This window comes from Emydura macquarii, unplaced genomic scaffold (assembly GCF_026122565.2).
Source record: "Emydura macquarii macquarii isolate MOO-44397 ecotype Brisbane River unplaced genomic scaffold, CSIRO-AGI_Emac_v2 contig_1253, whole genome shotgun sequence".
Lineage (NCBI taxonomy): Eukaryota > Metazoa > Chordata > Testudines > Chelidae > Emydura > Emydura macquarii.
Window position 1 is genome coordinate 81,442,807 of NW_027131390.1, and position 23,221 is coordinate 81,466,027.

Here is a 23,221-nt window from a genome sequence, read left to right on the forward strand (position 1 = left end):
TTTTCACTGTCTGCTACACTGGTATAATGTCAAAATATTTCATCTGAAAACTGTAATAGCTCACCCAAAAATGAGCTTTTTCTTTTGAGTGAATCTGCTCAAAAGGATTTCTAACTGGGCCTTAGCAGCTTTCAGAAAAATTAAAAAAATTTTTGATTAAAAAAATCCATTTTTCCATAGCTGTCTGTCTGTGTTTGCATTTTAAGTAGTTAACCCTATCTCAGGTAATAACTTCTCCAATTTTCCCTTTGCTTTACATGAATTAAGAGCATTTGACCAAATTAATTTGTGATATAAACAGGCATGTATGCATTTAAAGATAATCAGCAAGTGTGAATTACAGCAGAAATTCATTTTGCCTACACATTTTTTTGTTCACTCTGGCCCAAGTCCTGAAAAATCATGCACACAGAAACTGTGCTCACCTGAGAAGTCTTAGAGAGCATCTTCACTTGGAAAAAGGGTGTGTTCTTACCTTGAATTAGTTAGCATGAGGTAACACGAGGCATTTTGTAGTTTTCACACATATTAGCAGGTTGAGTTAAAACAGTGGTCCCCAAACTTTTGGGTCACGGCCCCCACCTGGTCCATGCCCTCTTCGGGAGCCGGGGCTGGAGCAGGGCCAAAGCTGCGGTCGGGGACCATAAGCGGGGCCAGGAGCTGGGGCCCAAGCTGTGGCTAGTACTGGATTAGAGTCTGGAGCTGCAGCTGCAGGGCCTGGGGCCAGCACCACGGCCACGAATGGGCTGGGAGCCAAGGTGCAGGGCACGAACAGGGCTGGGAGCCAGGGCCTGGGCCGTAGCTGGGAGCCAGGGCTAGCCGGGGCCTGGGCGCAGACTGTAGCCAGGAGCGGGCCTGGGTGCAGAATGTGGTCAGGAGCATGGCCTAGAGCTGTAGCTGCAGCTGGGGGTGGTGTGTGTGTGTGTGTGTGAAGATGAGGGCAGAGCAGGGCTGGGAGGTGCTTTCTCTCCACCCTCGTGGGAGCTGCCCCCCCCCCCCCCCCCGAAGTTCCTCCGTGCCCCCCTAAGTTTGGGGACATGCCCCACAGTTTGGGGACCTCTGAGTTAGACTGTGGGGGAGCCTGGTGTTTCTTTGCAGCCTTCCAGAAAGAATAGTTATGTTTTTATCTAATTTCTCTGTACTTATACTGTGAACATAAGGCTTTGCAGGATTAAGACCTCTTAGGAACTGGTCTCTGAGAAATGGAATAACAGCCTTAGTGAAAATATAGTGAGTAGGAGAAATAATATACAAAGATTCAGCCTTTTTAGATTTTTAACTTCCTTTTCACTTCATCTGGTTTATTGGGGCCCACTGTCCTGATAAGATTCATCACAAAATTCTGAAACAGTGGGCTCTATTCATAAACCAATCTGAAATTTTCTTGGATGCGAAATGTATTTTTCACTGTGTAGAAAAATGTGATTTTATATAACCTCTCCGCTGACATGATCTTACATGATTTTTATGAATTCCTTTGCAAGTCATAAATGCCTCCAGTGCAATTTATAGTAATGACACTGCTTGCTTGTATTTTCATTGTAATCAGCTACTTTAAAGAAGTAGGTATGTTTGCTTTTCAAACTTTTGTTAACTTCTCATTGCTTGTAAAGTACATCAGTATTATAGCACACAAGCTACCTGTGGGTATTACAAGACTCATCTGTTTTTCACAGTTCACTTCACCAAATATAATTGGATGTTGTTTTGGGCGAGACTGTGGCACACCAGGTTACTTTAGTGACCTAACAGACAACCATAAAAGACATAATTACACAGTGCACGGGACTATATGTTATGTAAACAAATATTACAAACTCCCAATCCATATCTTTTCAGTGATATTTAAGATTGAATGGGTAAAATTTCCTATATTTTAATAGGATGGAAGGTGGTATTTATTGACTTTCACCTCTTTTTGGCACATCACCAGAAAAGGTGTCACATAAACATAATGGACCAACTTTAGCCCCAGTGTTACTCCACTGGCTTTATTGGAGTTGTTTCCAGTTACACTAGAGATGAACTTGATAAAGTACTGAAGAAATATAGAAACCAATGACACATTATGTGCAAATGCAGATGTCTGGGTAGTTACACAATTAAATACCATGGAGAAAATAGTCTAATTCTACCTGCCATCTCCATTCCCTAGTTTTTCCCAGTAACAAACCCTGGAGTGACCCTATTACCAGCTACTGAAATCCTTATTGTTTTAGAGTTCCATAAATTCTTATGTGTTTGTATTGAACTCCATGGACCTACATTTGGCAGTAAGCACTATGCTCAGAAATAACTGTAAGTCACATGGGATAGCTGGCACTGGGACATTGTGAAGGTCTTGCCACTGGGGAGCCCTGATGCAAGTCTGCCATTGAGATCCTGGAATTGGGAGAACACTGGCTGTGTGGAGCCACAGAGAGGAGCTGGAAAAGGCTAAGATAAAGAAAAGAGTTACCAAAGCACTGGAGAATGTCAAAGAATGTTCAGGTAATGGGCAAAGGTTCAGACTAGTTCACCCAAACCTATTGTAGTACATCTCCTCAGTGGGGATGAGGTCAGATCATTGTAGAAACCTTAACTAAGAATGTCCTGACCTTTCTGGGGCCCAATTATATGTGCATTTGTAAAACTTAACTGTCTGCCATATCATAGGATGAAAAATAAGAACCCAGGGTGAAATCCTGGCTCCCCTGGAGACAAGGACAAGAATCCCGTTAACTTCAACAGTGCCAGGATTTCACCCCATATTCTAATTTTAATTTTTGCCCAAACATGCTATTGATTTCAGTGAGATTCGGGGGATTTCATGCACAGATCATTATGTGATAGGTGGCTTCAGTGGAAATTGATCGATAGAACTTTCAGAATCTGTTCAAAAAATAAACATAAAGCTTTATTGTGAATGCAAGCCAATTATTTCACTAAACTTTTTTTCTGAAATACTTTCCCACAGTGATTTCCACTGTTGCCAGTTTGAGACACTTAATACAGAACAGCTAGTAAATAGCTTAGTGCAAACTAAGGCTCCTTAAATTGGTCCCTGAAATAAAGTGCACCTAGTCATCTGTGATGAATTTAATGATTATTGAAGATAAATATTCACCTCTGAGTTTTGAGTTACAGGAATTGAAATGATGGCACTAATGAGGAGCACTGTAAATAATTTTGCACATAAATGGAAATTTGTTTTCTTTTGCCTACTGCACAACATGCACCTCAGAATAATAAGTGGAAAAATGTCATCTTTGAAAGTGGATGGTTGGTGCTGGAATTATGGGTTGGACTGATGTTTACTTCTTGTCACGGGAGGTGAGGAAGTGAATAGGTATGAGGGGATGGTAAAGGAATTCACTGCTAGTTATAGCCCTGAGAGGTGGTGGCCAAAAATTGTTTTTATTTGATACCTGTTCAGTGGATTATGAAATGATCTGGCTGGTGAGTCTTGCCCACAGGCTCAGGGTTTAGCTGATTGCCAGTTTGGGGTCGGGAAAGAATTTTCCCTCAGGGCAGATTGGCAGAGGCCCGGGGGTGGGTTTTGCCTTCCTCTGTAGCATGGGGCATGGGTCACTTGCTGGTGGATTCTCTGTACCTTGAAGTCTTTAAACCGTGATTTAAGGACTTCAATAACTCAGTCATGTTAGGGATCTATTATGGGAGTGGGTGGGTGAGGTTCTGTGGCCTGCATTGTGGAGGAGGTCAGACTACATGCCAAATCTGTGGTTAAATGGAAAACTTTGATCTGCAGGCTGTCAGGCTGATGACAATCATGAGCATTCATGAGCAGGTATTCTGGAGAAGAAATAATCTTATTCTGAATATATGTCTGACAAATCATGTTATATTGTGTTATCTTGGAGTTGTGTAGCTGATACAAATGTAACGGAGTGCATGTTCACAGAACATACAACAGGGACATGCATTTTCAGAGAAAATATTAAAATCCATAATTTACCGTGCAGTTTAAAAAATATTGGGCCTGCTACTGAGCTAAGTTACAACAGTGAAAATCAGGAATAATTCCCTTAAAGCCATATAGGTACACTTACTTAAAACACGTGAAAATGGGATCAAATTCAGGCCCACTATTAAATGTCTGCTCACATGCTACTACGTGATCTTTTATCTTTTCCTTCTTACTCTACAAGTAAGTAATTATAATCACATTATATATTACAAGAAAATGATTTTTTGTGTTCATTTTGTAATCTCTCATAACCTTGTAGGGAAGGGTTGTAACTTTGGAACAGGCAACACTTATATACCCTACTTAAACCTAGAAGATTAGCTTGGCAGTCTTAACTTGAGAGAATATAGCCAGTGCAGGATTGTCAGAATTGAAGACACATCTGCAGGTCAGAAATGAGGTTAATTGACAGAGTAGTGTGTGGGGACAGAGGAAATTTGCAGTGTTTAGCAGTAGCCACTCACCCACCTTGTCTTTCTAATATCCTGGGACCCACACAGCATAGTTGCCACTGCTGTCAGTGCTTTAGTTCATCACTAAAATTTGTCAAATACAACAGTACTTGGTTCCAGGGAACATTTTCTGAAATCATGGTTTAAAAAATTAGCAAATCTCAGTGTTGGGACAAAGGCATAGTTGGCAAAGTCTTGATTTTTTTTGTTTTTGATCTAAGATACCAATGTATACACAGCCATCTGTGAAAGGGGAAATACTTCTCTCTAGTCTGCCATGTGGATCTCTTGCAAGTTCAGAATAGATGATGGCTATCTAAAGTGGAGATGGCAGATAAAATGTTTGCCTTTTATTTTCCTCAAGGTTTCTGCAAGTATATAGGTTGGGGCTGGTGTCCTACTGTTGCCATTAATGGCAGTAATGTCACATGCTCCAGTTCGTCACGTTTGTGATCCTTTTGTATGCTATGCCATAATTTTAAGTTATTCCTTTTTCTTCCTCTGTTTTCTTTTTTACAATGACCTATTTTGGCAACCTGTGATGATAGAATGTATGTGGCTATGCCAGTCTTCATTGTTTTATTAGAGAATTTGTTTGTTTCAATTAATAGTATTTATAGTGCACCTTTCATTCAAGGGGTCATAGTTCTTCACAAACATCTTCACAACATCTCTGTGAATCAATTAAGCACTCTCCCAATTTTATAGATGTGAAAACTGAGCCACAGAGAGATTTGGGGCCTGATTTTCAGAAGTGCTGAGCACAGACAAATCCCACTGATGTTAGTCACAGTCCTAGACACAAAAATAGTGACACAGACAGGAATAAAATGCAAAAGTCTTATAGACGCTCATACTCTAACCACTAAACAATACTCCCTCTCTGTAGTATTGCTCACTATTTTACCTTTCAAACACATTTTGATTGTAGATTTCTCTGCATTTCTTTCTGTTTCTTCTTTATTTCTGAAGTTTCTAAGAAATAAAAGTATTGGTAAACAAAAATACAATCAACCAACCAAAAAAAAGTAGCCAGTTTGTAGTAGAAGAAAAATATTGGTTCACATGGTCCATCCTCTGCTTTTCTGCTGGAGCATATAAAACCAAACCTTGCTTTATGGAGCACATTAATTTTGATGCTTTACAAAGTATGTTTGTATATTTCCAGTTTTTCTCTCTTTTAATACCATCCTTAGTTTCAACATACTCATACAGTCAAATATTTTCAAGGGATCATTTGTCATTTCATAGAAAGTGTTAAGTAGTAGGTAACTTTTCCCTGTCTCTACATACTTCTCCCCCCTCCCCAAATATACAAAACAGTGATCCAAATAATTATATCAGAGCAGCTAGATATTTTAAGTCTTGCTTAAGGTGTACATAACTCTTAATAAAATGAGGAACTTGCACTGTTTTCACTGCTTTACTGGCTAATATTACCTGTATAGGCTGTCATCTCACTCCGTCTTTATTACTTTGTTTTACAGTAAGTCTGGCAACTGTTTATAGAATCTGGATTATTTTATAAGGTCTAACAAGTGTCTGGCATCATTATCATATCAATGGCAGAGTCCAGTTCTTTTGAGTCTCTTTGGTTATTTTCAAATATAAGCAACTTTCTTAGATTCCTGTTGTATTATAATCCATTACAGTAATATCTTTCAGACTTAAACTTCCCAGAATGTACATCATATGATAAGCAAAGTGGCATTTCTTTTGACAGTGGAAATGCTTTTATGAAGTAATGTCTTGACCATGGCTTTCAAGGAATAAATAATACATTCCATAATATTACAAAGTAACGGTATGGTATTAACAAAAGATTGTATCATTCACTATATTCACATTCTTTGCACTAATAATCAGTGAAGAAAATCAGAACAATTACCTATTATGATGTGATTTGCTTTTATATGATGTCCTTCTGACAACATTTCACAAAACACAGAAGTCCATCATAAACTAAAACGGAAAGAAAGATTTTAAGGGGAAATTTCAAGAGAGGAACCAACTCAGTGGCCAGAGCCAGAGCATTTCACATACACTAAATGGGGCAGCATTAATAAAAGAGTGAGTTGCAGGGAAAAGACAGAATAGAGGCATGAAACAGATGGGGAAAGAGGGAGAAGGAATCGGAGATTTAGGCTGGAGGAAGGACTTGTTTTGAAAAAGGAGATGAAAGGGAAGGGTGGGATTTCAACTTGATTTCTGAATAGGTGAAGGTGACAAAGAATGGGTGTATTAGCTGTAGTGATACAACATTTTAAAAAAAATCAAAGTCTAAAATTTAAATCTGGATATCTTGCTGCAGCTGTTTGAGTCAGCCCTGGGGAAAATAGGGTTTCCCTTAAGAGTCTGATCTGTCTTTATCTTTTGCTCTTTCTTACTTTTGATTATTTGACTTTTGTATATATTCCTGTGACATTTTTTGTCGTATTAGGAATATGTTGTTAATCAACTGTTTTGCATTCTCTTACTCTCTTTGTTTGTGTATCTTTCTTCTGCCTCTTAGTAGTTTGTAAGTTTTTGCAGAAATCATTGTTTCTTCAGTATGTCCTTCCTTTTCCCAAGAAAGATGTCATATTGTAGTTTATGAATAGAAGATGTTTTACATTTTCATGACTTTAATTTTTTCCATGTTCTGCTGACCTCTTCCTCTCTTTCTCATTTATTTATTTTTATTTTTTTTACTTTTGGTCACCTGGATACTTAATTTATGGTACATAAAGCTTAAACAAAAGCAATTAATTTTGAGATTATTTAACATTCTCAAAGGCAGCTTTCCTTGTAATTTAGTTTACTTTATTCCATGGGCCTTTATCTTGAATGCTTTTCTTACTCAATTTCTTCTTATCAGACCAGTTTAGTGCTAAAGTTAAAGTCTGATTTTGTGTGATGCTGTCAGCTCCCATTGATAACATTTTTCCAGGAAATGCTCAGCACCCTTAACATGCAGTTTGCCCATATTCCATCTACAATATTTTAAAGTGTTTCTTATGCATTATTCTGCTTCTCAGCCATCCTGCCTGACCCGTTTTGTGTCACACACTAGAAGATCATCTTACTCAGTGTGGTAAATTGGCTCTGAGCATTTCTTTGTGTTAGTATGGCACCCCCACTTTTAGATTTAGATGTCACTGTTCATGATATGTGGAATAAAGTCAATTAAATTACAAGGAGAAAAATCTTTGGAACAGCGATGACTACAGGAGTGATTACACATTTCATTCCTTCGCTCAATGGGCTGGGCTCCATAAGATGACATAGACCCTGGCAAAGGACCATGATGGTAGAAAGACCCAACTTAAGTGGGGGGCATAAGGTACCCATAACTCGAGCCCTATGCAGATACAAAATTTGTATATGCATCTGATCTGCAAAAATGGTTCGCGGATATCCACAGAGTTGCAGTGCTCTTGATTAAAAATTTGTATTGTCATCCAATCCACTATCTGCAAAAATGGTCCATGGATATAAAGCGGATATCCATAGATTTGCAGGGCTCTATCCATAACTTTCCCTCCATGAGGAGGTGTGTAGGCAGCCCCCAAAATGAGTGGCACTAACTTATGAGGGGACATGGCCAGGGCAGCTGGGAGAATGCATAAATTCTGCACACCCAGACTAGACTCCTAGAAACCCCTAGTGGAAATTAAAGTTACCCCACTAAAACAGAACCTGCTGGGGAGGGAGGTGGTGGAAACACTACCTGTCCCACCACAGCAGTGAATGACCCTTGATAGAGGGTTTCCACAGAGTCCATTTAGCTTTGTGTAAAGTAAGAAACCATGGATTTGATCTGAATCATGGAACTGTGATTTATGTACGCGGAGCTGTTTACAGAATAATGGTTTAGTTTCACCAATCTGCTGTTTGCTGAGATTGATGGTAGTTACTTGGAAGCTTCCAAGTTTTCCAGAGATTTGCTAGCTCCTTTAAAGGATTCAGGTCTTCAGATACCCCTTGGTGGTATGTGCAACTCAGATCACTGGCCTTAATTTATCTACAAATTCACATCTTTTAAGTATCTCTAAACAATAAACATGCAATGCACCAAGATTTGAACCACAAAATGTAACCTTGCTCTGCTTGGCAAGCCTTCCTCTTTTTTGACTGAGCAACTCCTGCTCAGAACTATCAACATAATTTATAGACAGTTAATCCAGGTACCTCTAACCCAGGTACCTTTAGAATCCCTTATGGTAACCAGTTCCCTTCAGGAACAAACTGAATTGCATATTTATAACTTTAATGAGGAAGGTGCCTGCCTACTAGCAAGTATGTTCATACCTGTTATAACACAATATTAATTTCCTTGACAATGTGATTTAAATTTCCACTTCTGCATACATTTCAAAGTGTCTCTATTTAAACTTTTTTTACTCTTAGTAGGATAAGACTTGAGGGTCTTATTTGCAAACAAACGGTTATCTTAGAAAAGATGAGGTGAAGGTGCTTAGTAAAATCTTCAACATATATGACACCTTTCCTCCCAAAGGATAATGGAGATCCCCAGGGGATGATGTAGAGCCTTATTACCCTTCTCTCTCTCTCACACATGAATACACACAGAAATCACTTCACCCACCATTACATCACTAAAATGCTACTCCCAGCTCTGGGGTAGAACATAGCTGTTGTTTAATAGCAAACAAAGCAAGACTATTTCACAATTTAGGGCAAGAACTGAGGAAGATTACTGTAGCCATTTGGCTGTATAGGGAGAATTTTTGGTAGGCTGAATGCTACTTTGGCCAGGACATCAAGGCTTAACCCACTTTTTCCTCTGCAAATGCCATGGCAAATCTCCTTTAAACAAAAGCATAAATAAAATATCTCTTGAGGGCGATGTTTTCTATTCTAATTTTCACAGAATGGTTTAATGTTACATGTTTTTCTAATAATTTGTGGTATAACACAGCGTATGTGGTGTCCATGAAGCGTGCCACATGCTGAATCCAAGAGAGAAATCCTCATCTTCTAAATAATAGCAACCTGTGAATGAAAGTGCATAGTTCTTGCTTTTAGAGTTCTTTATGAAATGCTCTTAAATCCTTTCATTCCTGTAGTAGTGTCTAAGTACCACAGTGATTGATACCTTTAAAAAATACCTGTGATGGAATATGGAATGTCTCCATCTCTCCAGATTCTAATTGTATTGGGAAAGCGGGGGGGAGGGAGGGGAGAGGAGAGAACAGGAAAACTGAAATTCTTCAGAAGCCTTTGTCATCTGGAGGGGAGGGGGGAACATATATCTATTCCAGGTCTCTCCCACCCCTAAAGTAATTTAGTAAGAGTAGAGGAATCATGAAGATCTTACTCACTTTTGTTGGCTTAGAAGGCTATGCTGCTAGCATTGTACAGCTCTTCTTTTCCCCTGGAAATACTAATTCAGAGCATCAGTTTCAGCAGAAGATTGCATGTTCACATACCGCACATTGGGAGTGATTTTTGACCGGTTCTGAACAATTATTCAAAGGTCAGGTTTAACATGGAATGTAACTGTGGATGCGTTCAGTTTTAAGCTGCTGTGTGTTGTTTTTTTTGTTTTGTTTTTGTGTGTTTTGTTGGTGTTTAGTGATACACCTAACAGTTCTGCCCAGGGGTACTGCTTTCGTAGTGTTGGCTATACCAGAATAGACTGTTGTCTAGGGTAGCAAAACACTATGGCACCAAAATGTTTAGTGCAAAGAGTAACTGAAGGTTGTGAGGGCTGACCATTTTCCAAGTTGCCACCAGCATCAAACACTCAAGAGCTGGCATAGCTGTTTCATTGGTGAACTAAGTGCCAAATCTGTTTCTTTCCAGCCGACCTTGGTCCCCATCCATTTTTGTAGCGAGTCCTTACTACCAAGGGAAAGTCATGCCTGACCAACCTGATTGCTTTCTATGATGAGGTGACTGCCTCTGTGGATGTGGGGAAGGCGGTGGATGTGATATACCTTGACTTTAGCAAAGCTTTTGATACGGTTTCTCACAGTATTCTTATCAGCAAGTTAAAGAAGTATGGGTTGGATGAAAGGACTATAAAATGGATAGAGAACTGGCTAGAGCATAGGGCTCAACGAGTAGTGATCAATGGCTCCATGTCTAGCTGGCAACCGGTCACAAGTGGAGTTCCCCAGGGGTCGGTCCTGGGGCCGGTTTTGTTCAACATCTTTATTAATGATCTGGAGGATGGGGTAGATTGCACCCTCAGCAAGTTTGCGGACGACACTAAGCTGGGGGAGTGGTAGATACCCTGCAAGGTAGGGATAGGATACAGAGTGACCTAAACAAACTGGAGGATTGGGCCAAAAGAAATCTAATGAGGTTCAACAAAGAAAAGTGCAGAGTCCTCCACTTAGGAAGAAAGAATCCCATGCACAGCTATAGACTGGGGACCGACGAGCTGGGCAGCAGCTCTGCAGAAAAGGACCTGGGGGTAACAGTGGATAAAAAGCTGGATATGAGTCAGCAGTGTGCCCTGGCTGGCAAGAAGGCCAATGGCATATTGGGCTGCATTAGGAGGGGCATTGCCAGCAGGTCACGGGAAGTGATTATTCCCCTCTATTCGGCATTGGTGAGGCCGCATTTAGAATATTGTGTCCAGTTTTGGGCCCCCCAATACAAAAAGGATGTGGACAAGTTGGAGAGGGTCCAGCGGAGGGCAACAAAAATGATTAGGGGGCTGGAGCACAGGACTTATGAGGAGAGGCTGAGGGAACTGGGCTTGTTTAGTCTGCAAAAGAGAAGAATGAGGGGGATTTGATAGCGGCCTTTAACTACCTGAAAGGGGGTTCTAGGGAGGATGGGGCTAGGCTGTTCTCGGTGGTGGCAGATGACAGAACAAGGAGCAACGGTCTCAAGTTGCAGTGGGGTAGGTCTAGGTTGGACATTAGGAAAAAGTTTTTTACTAGGAGGGTGGTGAAGCACTGGAATGGGTTACCTAGGGAGGTGGTGGAATCTCCATCTTTAGAGGTTTTTAAGCTGCGGCTTGACAAAGCCCTGGTTGGGATGATATAGCAGAGGTTAGTCCTGCTTTGAGCAGGGGGTTGGACTAGATGACCTCCTGAGGTCCCTTCCAACTCTATGATTCTATGATTCTATGAAAGAGAGTAAAAAATACCAAAGGAAGCCTTGGCAGAGTCACCTCTCTGAAACTGCAGTTGAACAAAATCTATTTTTATTTTAGAGACTAGGCTGTCAGTCATAACCAATGATGGGTGCGCAACACAAAGTTCCAATTAACATCCAAAATTTGGTAGGCTTATCCCAAACTTTGTCTCCTTTCCCCCAAACAAACCACAGAAATTTAATTTTCTGTTCACTGCAAAACTCCCCAAGGCCTTACATTTTGGAAGAAAAATGGGATTCTCCCAAAACTTCAAAAAAGTTTATTTGGGGGTCTTGGTGAAGATACAGGATGGGTGAATTTCCCCCCCAAATTGTGCTAGCCATCTCACACCGTAAGGCTAGATTTTAGATTTAAGGGCTTTTATTCCTCTTTCACACCACAAGGGACAACCTGGGTTTCGCAAAGGCAAAATCAATCTGAGTTCTTTTTGTGTAAAGCAGAGTAATGTATTTTGAACCAAATCCTATCACCACTGAAATCACTGGCAGAATTCTTACTGACTGTGAAAGGAACAGGGTTTGGTCCTTTAAAAGTAATTTTGAAATCTCTCTGACGTTTTTTATAGGTTAGAGGGGGATCACATATTTGAAGAGAGAGACACAAGCTGCGAAGTTTTGAATTAGATATCTGACTACTTATGTTTTTAGACAGGCTCACCAGCAGGGTGGTTGATAGCCCCAAAGTTTGGGGATGTTTGGATCCAGGGTTCTGGTTTGAGCCAATGCTGAATTCCAGATCTAGGTGCTAGTTTTCAATCCCCTGCTAAAAATGTCATGAGAAGTTTTCGGATCTGGCATGACGGCCGGAGGCGTCGCCCCTTCTTTCTGAGCCTTTTAACGAGTTTCGAGGTGGATTTTTGCGCCTTCTGGATCCAGATGTGGAGCTTACAGAACTTCAGGGTGGAGGGTCCTGGCCCCATCTCCCCTGCGTTTGTGCGGCTGAATTGTGCCTCCGGGCCAGGCAGGCTGCGCACACCTTTACCGAAGGCACTGCTCTTCCTAGCCCAGTGTCCAGCCGTGGGAAGAAGGGCTACAAGGGGGGAGAGGGGATGATTTGCCGCTGGCCCTGCTGCAGATTAAAGGGCTAGACTCGATCCCTGCTGGCTGTATGCACAGGCCCCAGGTGAAGCGCAGGCGACACCCCTCTTTGCTCGCCTGGCCGCGGAGGGCCTGGCCCAGGGCGCAGTGCTGCCGTCGCTGGTGCGCAGGGAGCTGCGGGCTGCGCCGTGGAATGTGCGGTATGCGGGGGCCAGAAGCAACCATTCGGCGCCACAGGGGCGGCCGCCGCCGGCTCCTCGGGGGCCCCGCACGGTGGGGAGCAGCCCAGCGCCCCTGCGCGAAGCAGAGCGGCCGCGGCAGGAGCCGGTTGCCTGCTGCGCAGGCCGGAGGCAGGCGCCGGGCGCAGAGCCTACTGTGGGCCGTCTCCTCCGGCAGCGGCTCCGCTCGCGCTCTCTCTCTCTCTCTCTCTGGGCGGTGGTTGAGGCCGCTGGTAGGTGGGATCGGCTCTGCTGCTGCTCGGGGAGGGAAGCGTCCACTCGCCGCCGCCAGACCAATGAACTCCCTTTGGCGGCTGCTGCTGCTGCTCGGGCGGTAGGAGCAGCCCGGCAGCTTCTCCTCGCGGCCGCCCGCGCTCCCCGGAGCGGAAGGGGGGAGAGACGCGCCGTGCTTGCGCGACACAGGCTCGGAGGCAGGGAGAGAGGCAGGCGCCGCGCCGCGCCTCGCCCGCAGCCGCCCCTGCTCGCCAAGTTGCCACCGAAGTTGCTCCCCGTCCCGAGGGGAAGCTGGGGCTTAGGCGGGGCCATGATTTTCCCCAATAGCAGCAGCAACCCTGCGGGCAGCAGCAGGACTCCCTACAGGAAACAGGTAAGAGAGCGGCGCCCACCACCCCCGCCCCTGCCCGGGAGGCGGGAGGAAGGAGCGGGTCCCCCGCGGGGAGACGGGACGCGGGACGGCCGGGTAGTCGCTGGAACTTCCCAGCCGCTCGTAGCACGAGCCGCCCCTGCGCGGCTGCTGGGAGTGACCTTGCCGGGGAGGCGAGGCGAGGCGATCTGGTGTCGGTCAGGCGGCTTCAGCTGGGTGACTCTCACCGCGGGCTGCGTGCGCCCCGGCCGCCAGCCCCGGCTGTGCTGAGCGAGCTCGGCAACAAGTGAGGAGGAAGGGGACCGGCGGTGCAGCATGGACACTTCGGGCCCAGTGTCTTTCGTTCCTGGTGGAACGACAGGAAGGGCGAGCGTGTTTTCAAAACCAGACCCCGGCCCCTCCAAAAGCCTCCGCTGTCACGGCCGAGCCTCCTTCCGCAGCCCAAGGGCAATCCAGTGACATTTTGTGAGCAGGCGGACAGGTCTGGGAAGCGGGAACCAGGCACGTATCCATGGAAGTGTTTTGAAACGGACATTTTAACATCTGAAGTTTTGAAAAGAGCTGGATTGGTGTGACCAAAATCCTCTGCGGGGGGCGGTAGAGAGGTTTGGCTAGGAAAAGGAAAACTTGCCTGTCTCTGATGTGTAGTATTGGCATTGTCACGCTCTTGTTTATTACAAAACAGATCGTTTTCATGGAACCTTTGACCAAACAAACAGAAATCCTGTCCTTCAGCTTTGTCGGCAAAAGTGAGGTCCCTGTGTTTGTATAGAAAAGGTTGAATGGATTAGAAGTCAATGGCAAGTTACTGGTTGACCAAACAACCCACCACCGCACACACACACGAAGAGTCATTTATTTTCTTGCTGACTGAAGAGGGGGAAACACAACCATCTTTTGTGTCTACTACCCTTAGCAATAGAAACAAATGAACGTATCCTTATAATGATGTAGGAGGCATTGTCATTTTGTATGGAGTAGGGATACATTAAAGAGAGAAATTTCAGATCCCATCACATTGTAATGCAGAGTCACTTTACTACAGGGTTTCATGGAAGTATTGATTTTAATGGATATTTTTTTAAAATTCAAACTCTCTGATAGGTAGGCATGTTAATGTTTGGGATGATGATTTTAACCAGTGCAAGAGTGTACATTAGAATTGTTTTCTTTGAGTTTAAGTGAAAGCTTTCATAGACTTGCTGCTCTCTTCCACCATTGTATAGAGTTACAATACAAATCACTTAGGATGGTATTTCAACATCTGCAGATGGCACCCAACAATGTTTAAATTTGTCATTGCATCTTAAGTCTGAAGTGTGTAAGTCAGTATGTAATAAAACATGCTTATTGGGTGGGGTTTTTTGTTTTTTTTTTAAATAAATCCCCCAGATACAACCACAGTGCAGCTTTTGTGTAGTGTGTTTGCATACTTTGTAAGGGAAGCCAATTTATTAGATACTATTTTCTTACATTACCTGAAAGGATAGTTAATTAGTTAAGGCACCTTAGCGCCTGGTGTGTTCGTTTGTTTGTTAGCGTGCCACAGGGTGTTAGCAAGGAAATGGGGAGGAAAACGCTGAGGGTGAGGCCTTTTTAGTGGAAGGGTTTGTATGTTTTGTGTAGGGATCTGAATTAGCCTGCTGGTCTGGAGCACGCTGATAAGATGCTCTTCTTTTCACAGTGCACTCCTTAGATTCAAAGAGCTAAAAGGCCTGACTGAATTAGAAAAACAAACAGATGACTTTTTTTTTTTTTTTTAGTAGGCAGAGGAAGACATGAATGCGTGGGTATTATGTGGTCCTAAGACCCTGGGTACTAAAGCTTTCTTTTGTTAGTGGTTAGCCATTCTCTGTTCAAACATTTCCTACATGGGGAGCTGGGATTTGAGCCTTTCCCCTTTGAAGTCTGTGCAAAACTCTTTTTGACTTCATTGGGAATAAAAGTGACTTGGTGATTGCATTTTCTCTTAGACTTCTTCACCTGCGTGGGTGAACTAGTGTCACAGGGTATGAGTCTAAGCCTTCATTTGATATAAAGTAGCTTTATTGATGTACAATAAATTTAAGCCCATTTTCAGAACATGTTTATTTGTATTTTATTTTAAGAGGCTGTATTTCTTCTATGCTAATAGGGAGTTTCCAGTAAATGAGACAGAGAAGAAATTAAAAGAACTTTAAAAATTAAAAGTAAATTCTCTTGGGTAGTCTGTACTGTCTTTTTAATTATAATGTGTTATAAGTGGTAGCAAAATGGTGTAAGATTTTAATAGAACCCTGAATATTTAATAAGCCAATCTGTTTTTCCATTATAAAGTTGACTGTAATCTATTAGCAAAAGGAGAGAGGTACCCTGTCAGATTTAGTGGGAAGGAATTGTAATATAATTTTGCCTTGTTGTAATCAATGGCGAAAATCCCGGTGGCTTCGATGGAGCCAGGATTTCACTGATACAATCTATTTGTTGCCTAAAAAGAATGTTCATTTTACAAAGGAATCTGTGATTACAGTATTATGCTTGCTATCTGTGTCTGTTTCTCTGTGTAACTCAGGCTTGTAGGAGCCAGTCAGCTACTTCATTTCAGGTCAGACAGAGGTGGGTGGTGCCTCATCTTTTCCTCTATTCTGAAGTGCTATGATGAGCAGCAAGCTCTGATCTCTGAAGTCATCTGTATTAAATAGGATTTGCCTGCATTGCGGACAGACAAGCACATTAAAAATGCTCTGACTGAGCTCAGGTCAAAGTTAGAAGCTGCAGAAGTGAGTAGTGACTTGGCAGGTAATGCCCTAACAAAAACAAAATGCAAGTTCAAGTCAGGCTGAGAAATGTGGACAATGCACTTTCTCTCCCAGTTGGTTTTATACTTAAGTAGTTAGTCTATCAAAACAGTTGTGGTCATGTGTCCTATGTGAAAGTGGCTAAATACAGTCTAATATTTTTACTCTTATTTTAAAGAAGGATATTCTATCTGCCTTGAAGAGGCTATAATAAGTGGAGAATACCTTTTTATCCTCTATTACAGACTCTTTTAGGTCTCTTCAATACAGCCAGCATACATAGGACCCTGAGATTTTTTCCCCCTTTCAGTTATCCCTGTGTAAATCCAAAGTAGCTACAATGAAGTCAACATATTTATGCCTGTGTAAAGCCAATGTGATGGAAAATTGGGCCTCCTCCCTTCCATCTGCTCTTCATATCTGTAGAGTTGCAGTAGACATTTGATTTGGGATTTTAAAACACTGTGTGCAGCCAGGCTTCTCTCATCTCTGATTTCTGGGGGCCAGTGCAAGTCGCTCTTTAGGATTAGGATGCAGTAACCACTGAGTCTCACCAGTAGATTCTGGATCAGTATCTGAGCTGATGTAAGAAAGCCCACTGATTTTATTCTATTTTAACAGCTTTGACTGGTAACAGTGGTTCTTGCTACATGATGTTACATTTTGATGAGTGTGGTGTTTATTAGATTTACCTAGTTTGCTGCTTTCAAGCAGATTAACTGGGTGCAACTGCACATGAGGAATCTATCTCTGATTCAGTGTTTGGCCTTGTTTAGAGACTGGCATACAAAGCTGTTGATTAATCCTTTTATACAGCTCTGTTCACAGCAATTTCTATGTCATAGATTGGGTTTTCTTGAACTTTGAAGATAAAACTGGCATTTTGAAAGTGTTTAAATGAAGCAAACCATTGCTAGTCTCAGGTTAAAAATGTTTCACTCTCAGGATGATGGGTTTAAAGTTAAAGTATCAAGATGCTGTACCTGTAATTCTACATACCATTTGACAGCTCTGTAGGGGTTTTTCCTCCTCTTACATTGCTTACCAAAAAAAGATAACTGAAGCATGTCAAGTGACCTTATTAAATTTATGAGATCAAGGAGTATTCCTGCCATGGCCATCATGTAAAGCATGAAACTCTGTAGAAAAATCTAAGAAATAATTCTTACACAGCACTGTTCTGTGACTGTGCATGTATGGGGGAAGGAGTAAGGTGCGAGGGGTTTGGAGAAAGACCAGATACACTTTTAGTTTATAACTGTTAGTTTGCTATATTATGATACTTTTTCTTTCTTTTTCACATTGGTAAGAATTATATTATCTTATTTCTTGCATTGATCTGATTAGTTGCATATAAAGTATGTTTGACATTAATGCCCTTACATGGATTTAACCAGACTCTCAGCTTTTCTATTAAGCATCAGTGCAGAGAAATCTCTCATTTATTATTATTTTTTGTAATGCCTGTATAAAGATGTTTGTATAGTACTGTTTATTCTTGAGAGATCAGATCTGCTCAGTTGGTGGGTTTCTTTGTATATAGTACAAACTTGAGTGAAAGAATATAAAAAGAACCACCCTAAACCAGTCAGATATGACATTATAGATTGGAAAAAGTGATTAATTGTTTTCTAAATTTTGAAAAATTTGAAGTTGCTGTTTAAGATTTGACAGGTTGCTGGATTACGCTTTTGTCTATCTGAATGCCTAATTGTTAAGCCTTTTTTTTTTTTTTTTTTTTGGTGGCTTATTGAGAGAAAAAAAATGTGTATTTGTCTTGAACGTCTGCTGTTTCTTTTTTGAAACTTTCAACTCTGAAGAATGCTTGCCTACGTCACACATTTCAGAAAGCGTAGCAAACTTTAAACCAGGATTACCCAGTGGGTGGTGGGGGAATGTTTTCCAGGTGCTTAATGGGGTTTATAATACATCACCATAGTACTAAAGTCAAGCAAAATAAAATCTTGAGACAGTGGTTTAAATTGTATGTTCTTGCAGCCATTAGTGAAAATGATAGCTATTGCTAATTCATCTATTTTGTATTGGTGAGACCATTTTTCACAACTCTAAAGATTCCATTCTTGGTCTAGATTTGTTTTGAGAGGCAGGATAAAACAAAAGTTATGGAGACTTGGAACTCTGTACTAGCATCGCCTTAGAGCTCGTGTCTCCAACTTCTTATGAAAGTTTTTGGCTATCTGTAAAGTAGATGCTTTTATTTTATAAAGAGAGCTGTTTAGGGGAAAATGGTGTATGTCTTAATATTTTATGGCAAATTAAATATTTTTCCAAATAATTTTCATTTTCATTCTTGGTGAGGTGTTAGTCAGAAAGGATTTCTAGAAAGCCAACAGGACCATATTAAATTCTGTCTGTTCTACCTTGTTGAAGTAATTCTTACCTACTTTGCATAAGTTTCACAGTTGCAGTACACTGTGGTAATTATAACAGCACTCTGCAGAAGCCACTATATTTGCAGTTTCCTGATGCAACAGGAAAGGGAACGGGTGAGTTACAAATAGAGAGGGGAGGAGAGTAGGGCGAGAACCATGTGTAAGCTAAGCAGAGAACTTAAAATGGCAATGTTTTTAACTCAAATGTTAGAGGGCTTGTCTACACAAAACTTGCATACGTTTAAGTAAATTGTTTTTAGTAGATTTTAGTTTAAACCAGTATAAACTCCTGTGTGTACACACTTAAATTGATTTTACTGTAAACTCTTAAACTGAAAATTGGCTTCTGTTGATTTAGCTTACGTTACTAACGAAACAACTTAAGCTAAAATCAACGTAAACCAGGTTTAAATTAGTTTGAGTGGCCACACAGGAGTTTTCACTGGTTTAACTACATGTATTCAACTCTACTTTACTTAAGTCAGTGCAGCTGTATGTATAGGCCAGGCCTTAGTCTTGGCTTAAACATAATTAATCTCAAAATGTGCTCCAAATTTAGGAAAAACTTTTGAAGGAATCAGAACCCCAGTTTAACTTGTTTGGGTGTTTAAAAACCTTAAACATATTAAAAAGTTGGGAAGCTTTCATGGAAAGGAATGCAGAAGCGTAATTCACTGTATAACATCTTTGTTGATTTGAACTTATTAGAAGTGCTAGTTTACAACAGAATACAGTATGACACTAATAAAAGAAAGTAATGTTAATTTGTCTTACGTGGTGACCTTGGGAGCTGCTTCAAATATTCCACAGTTTGATGTTCTACTTATCATTGGATTGCAGATGTTTAAGACTAAGTAAAAAGATTAGAAGGAAATAAAGTCAGGCGTTACTTCGATGTTAAGTCTGAAATTAAATTGCACAAATGTCAAAATTATGGTCTTCCGAACTCTCTTCCCTAATGTATGCATGACAACAAAGCTCAATTCTGCAAGGTGCTGAGTGACCTCCCCTCTTGCTGCAGTCAGTGAGAGCTGAAGGTCCAATTGCTGTTGGTCCAATTGCAGGAGGCTTTCAGATTCTTTAGGAATTCCTACAGAAAATGTGCAATATGGCAGACTGCTAGTTCTTCTTCCAGGTAAGTTCCTGTGAGCTCTCCACTTCAGGTGTGCATGCACCTCTCAAGCCCTTGATAAGAGATTTTTCCGCTAGCAGCGCCTGTTCAGCCTGCACCTTCTCCTGCTGGATGCATAGGCCTACCACGTATAAGAATGAACAGGTGAACCACATTCAGTTCCTTCTCTACCACCTTGGCCTGAGATGAAGCTCTAGTGTGCCTGCCTTGAATGTACCTCCACTATTTCACGTTTGTTTTTATAGGTGTTTTGTTAGTATAGTTAGATGTTAGAAGTAGTTAATAGTGAGAGGATAGTTTGGTTTTGCTTTTGTTCTTTCTCCTCCGCTCTCTTTCCTTGGGGGGCAGCCTCGTCTTCCTGGCAGGGCATGCCTGACTTACCAGGCTTCACATGCTGCCTCTGCTGCTGAGGGGCTATCCCTGTGAGTGGTGGTCACTCTAAATACATTCATTGTTTGGAGGAGTTCCATGTCTCCTAGAAGTGAAATTTCTTCCTAGTCCTCAAGTTGAGGGCAAGGAAGAACAAGGAGATTAAGCTGAGATTGTTAATGATAGAGCATTTGACCAGTGTCTGAGTCAGATTAGGAGAGTGCCCTGGTACATCTGGCTGTGGACAAATTCAGCACCCCTTTCACCTTGGCTCAGGCTTCCCCTAAGAAGGGGGAGATTGTTGGAGGCTTCTGAGAGGGCTCCCAAAAAGAGGAGTATGGTCTGTCATCTGAAGGAGCCTGCTTTGAAAAGGTCCAGGTCCCCTACAAGATCTACAGTGTCTGAAGGCTCTACCTCTTGGCTCAGTACTGTCAAGTTAAAAGACTCCAGTCCTGGTACCAGTGGATCTGGAAAGCCCCAGAGTTTGAGGCATGGCTTCAGTACGCTCTATTAGGGACAAGGAGGGCAGGAGCCCCAGTTTAGTACCATCAGACACAATCCTTCAGTCGGCACCTATCAATTTGATACCCTCAGTACTGAGCAAGCAATGGTGCCAGACTCCATTGGGGCCTACATCAGCATGCCCGCCATCAATGGTATCGTCAGCTTTGGCTACTGCATCTTGGGTACAATATTGGTACCGATTACATACTCAGTACCATAAGAGTTTAGATATTCAAGGGACCGTTCCATACCAAATGAGCCTGAATCTCTGCTCCTCGTGGGTATCAAGTGTCTTTTGGTACCAAGACCTTGGGCTCCTAACTGCTACTGTCCCCGCTATACTGCAGGACTCACCACCCTTTTTTATGGGGGCTCCTCCACTGGACAGTGTTGAGGAGGATGAAGAGGAATTCCAGTCGGTCTCTTCTATTCCAGTCCAGAGTTCCCCATCATATCTTGTTAGGAACCCATTCATTGACCATCCCAGAGAAGATCATGACCATCATCAAGGGTGGTGGAACCAACCCTGCATGCCACCTCCTCCCCCATATGGTCCCCCTCTTCCCCAACGGCTTTGCTGGGATCCCTGGGCTGCTTACTGACAGCAATTCTCCAGACCACTGATACGATCTCAAAAGGAGACAAGGGTTGTTAAGTCCTCTCCTCTCCTCCACAGCCAGCTCTCCCCCGCCCCCACCCCCTCCCCCCGCCCAATGTCCTTGGGCTTTGGAAAAAGCAGTTATGCCTCCACCACCTTCCATGGCCAACAATTGCAAGACCCTCATAAAGAGGGTGTCTGTCACTCTTCGAATTCCACTTGAAGAGGTCGGGGATTCACAACACAAGATGTTAGCTATCCTACAGGGTGTCATTACCCATCAGCGAGGCACTCCTGGATCCAGGTAAGACTATGTGGCAAACACCTGCTACTATTCCATCAATGTGTAAAAGGGCGGATGCAAAGTATTACGCTCCCCTTCCCTTAGGACTCTGATTTCTTGTTTTCCCACCCTCCATCGAACTCTGCAGTGCAGGATCGCAAACTATCATCTGGTCATGGCCAAATGCAATTTCACAAACTGTAATAGATTGGCCTTCATTGAACACATAGCTCAGGAACATAGGGGGCAATTCCAGTCCATCATTTCGGAGGGCTAATTATTGGCCAGGACCGCTCTTCAAGCATTCTTGGATGCTGCAGACACTGCTGCCAGGTCCGTTTCCACGGCAGTAGTTATGCACAGAGCATCACAGCTCCATATCTCGGGGTTCCTGAGAGTAGTACAGAATGCCATGAGGTTTTCCCCTTTGACAATCATAGCCTTTTCTCTGAGACCAGTTTTCCCTCTGGGGAAACTGTTCAGAAGTGACCTGAAGTGGAACACCCAGAGGGATGTTCCTCTCCTTCTTCGAGTAAGGTTACTCACCTTGTGTAGTAACTGCAGTTCTTCAAGATGTGTGTCTCAAGGAGTGCTCCATTACCCACCCTTTTCCCCTCTGCTTCAGACAGTTCACTGTGGAGATGTTCAGTTGGAGGAACTGAGAGCAATTTGTTCCACATCCCTATACTGCCTTGGTGTCTGGCACAGTGAGGTGTAGGGTGCCTGTGCGTGCTGAATGAGCACTGCTAGCAGGAAAAATCTCTGATCAAAGGCTCAAAAAGTGCATGTGTGCCTGACGTGGCGCATGCATGGGGAGACGCATCTTGAAGAACTGCAATTACTGCACAAAGTGAGTAACGTTTTCTTGCTGTGGAGTCCACTCCTTTAAAGCTCCTGACTTTGTGGGATTTTAGTTCTGATGTTGTGCTTCAGTTTTATGTTTAACATCCTTATTGCTTTTATAAAGCTATATTCATTATATATGGTGTATTTCAGTACTAATTTGTTATTTTTTAAATCACTCATCTGAGTATTTGAGCCTATAAGATAGCTGAATGGAACATCTTCAAACCACTCCAATCCAACGATGCCCCCGCCCCCCCCCCCCCCCAAAAAAAAAAAAATTGGGGGTGAGGGAATGGCAGTTCCCAGCCAAAATAACCCTGAATTATTAGCTCTCCAGACTTTTTCCTCCCAGAAAATTTTAAATCACTGAAGTTAATGGTTTAGAGTCAGTGTAATGTCAGCCATAACAATGTATGTATGCATTGTTGTAAGAATAGGTTAGTCATGAAGCTTCATGTGCACTGTTCAGAATAAAGAATCCAAGTGACTAAAATTCAGGATTCAAATACTGCTTGCCATACATACACAAGTAGTCTCATTCATGTCCATGGGAATACTTGTTTTAGTAAAGTAATTGGGATTTGCCCCCAAATTAAGGATTATAGTTGTTTATAATGAGTCCATTCCATCAAGAAATTGGACTGACACCAGAGTCCAAGACTATTGTCTGCTTATTCAGTTAAAGGAGAATGTGTGTTTATTTCAGCAGTAGTCCTATTTCTGTTTAGTAAGCAGAAGTTTGGTGTATGAAAGGTGCTTAGTTCAACCACAAATTATTGGTCTTAAAGCAGGAATTACTCAGTGAAATCCTAGGGCCTGTATTATGCAGGAGCTCTAACTACATGATTGATCACAATGTCCTTAAAACTTATGAATCTATGTGTTTCATTAACTCCCTTTTCCCCCCGATGTCTCTTTTTCAAA

At 42.2% G+C, this 23,221-nt stretch overlaps 1 protein-coding gene across 3 annotated transcripts in view; it reads left to right on the forward strand.

The window, feature by feature from the left end:
- The window catches only part of RBMS1 (RNA binding motif single stranded interacting protein 1), a 185,116-nt gene that overhangs the window by 49,749 nt on the left and 112,146 nt on the right, over positions 1–23,221 (forward strand). The window contains exon 1 of one of the 3 annotated variants that reach the window (XM_067549376.1): positions 13,078–13,398. The exons of the other annotated variants lie outside the window; for them this stretch is intronic. Within the exon in view, the coding sequence (XP_067405477.1) occupies positions 13,336–13,398 (63 nt within the window). The 5' untranslated portion in view covers positions 13,078–13,335. Of the gene's footprint in view, positions 1–13,077; positions 13,399–23,221 lie in introns of those variants that run through there. 3 annotated transcript variants of the gene reach the window in all.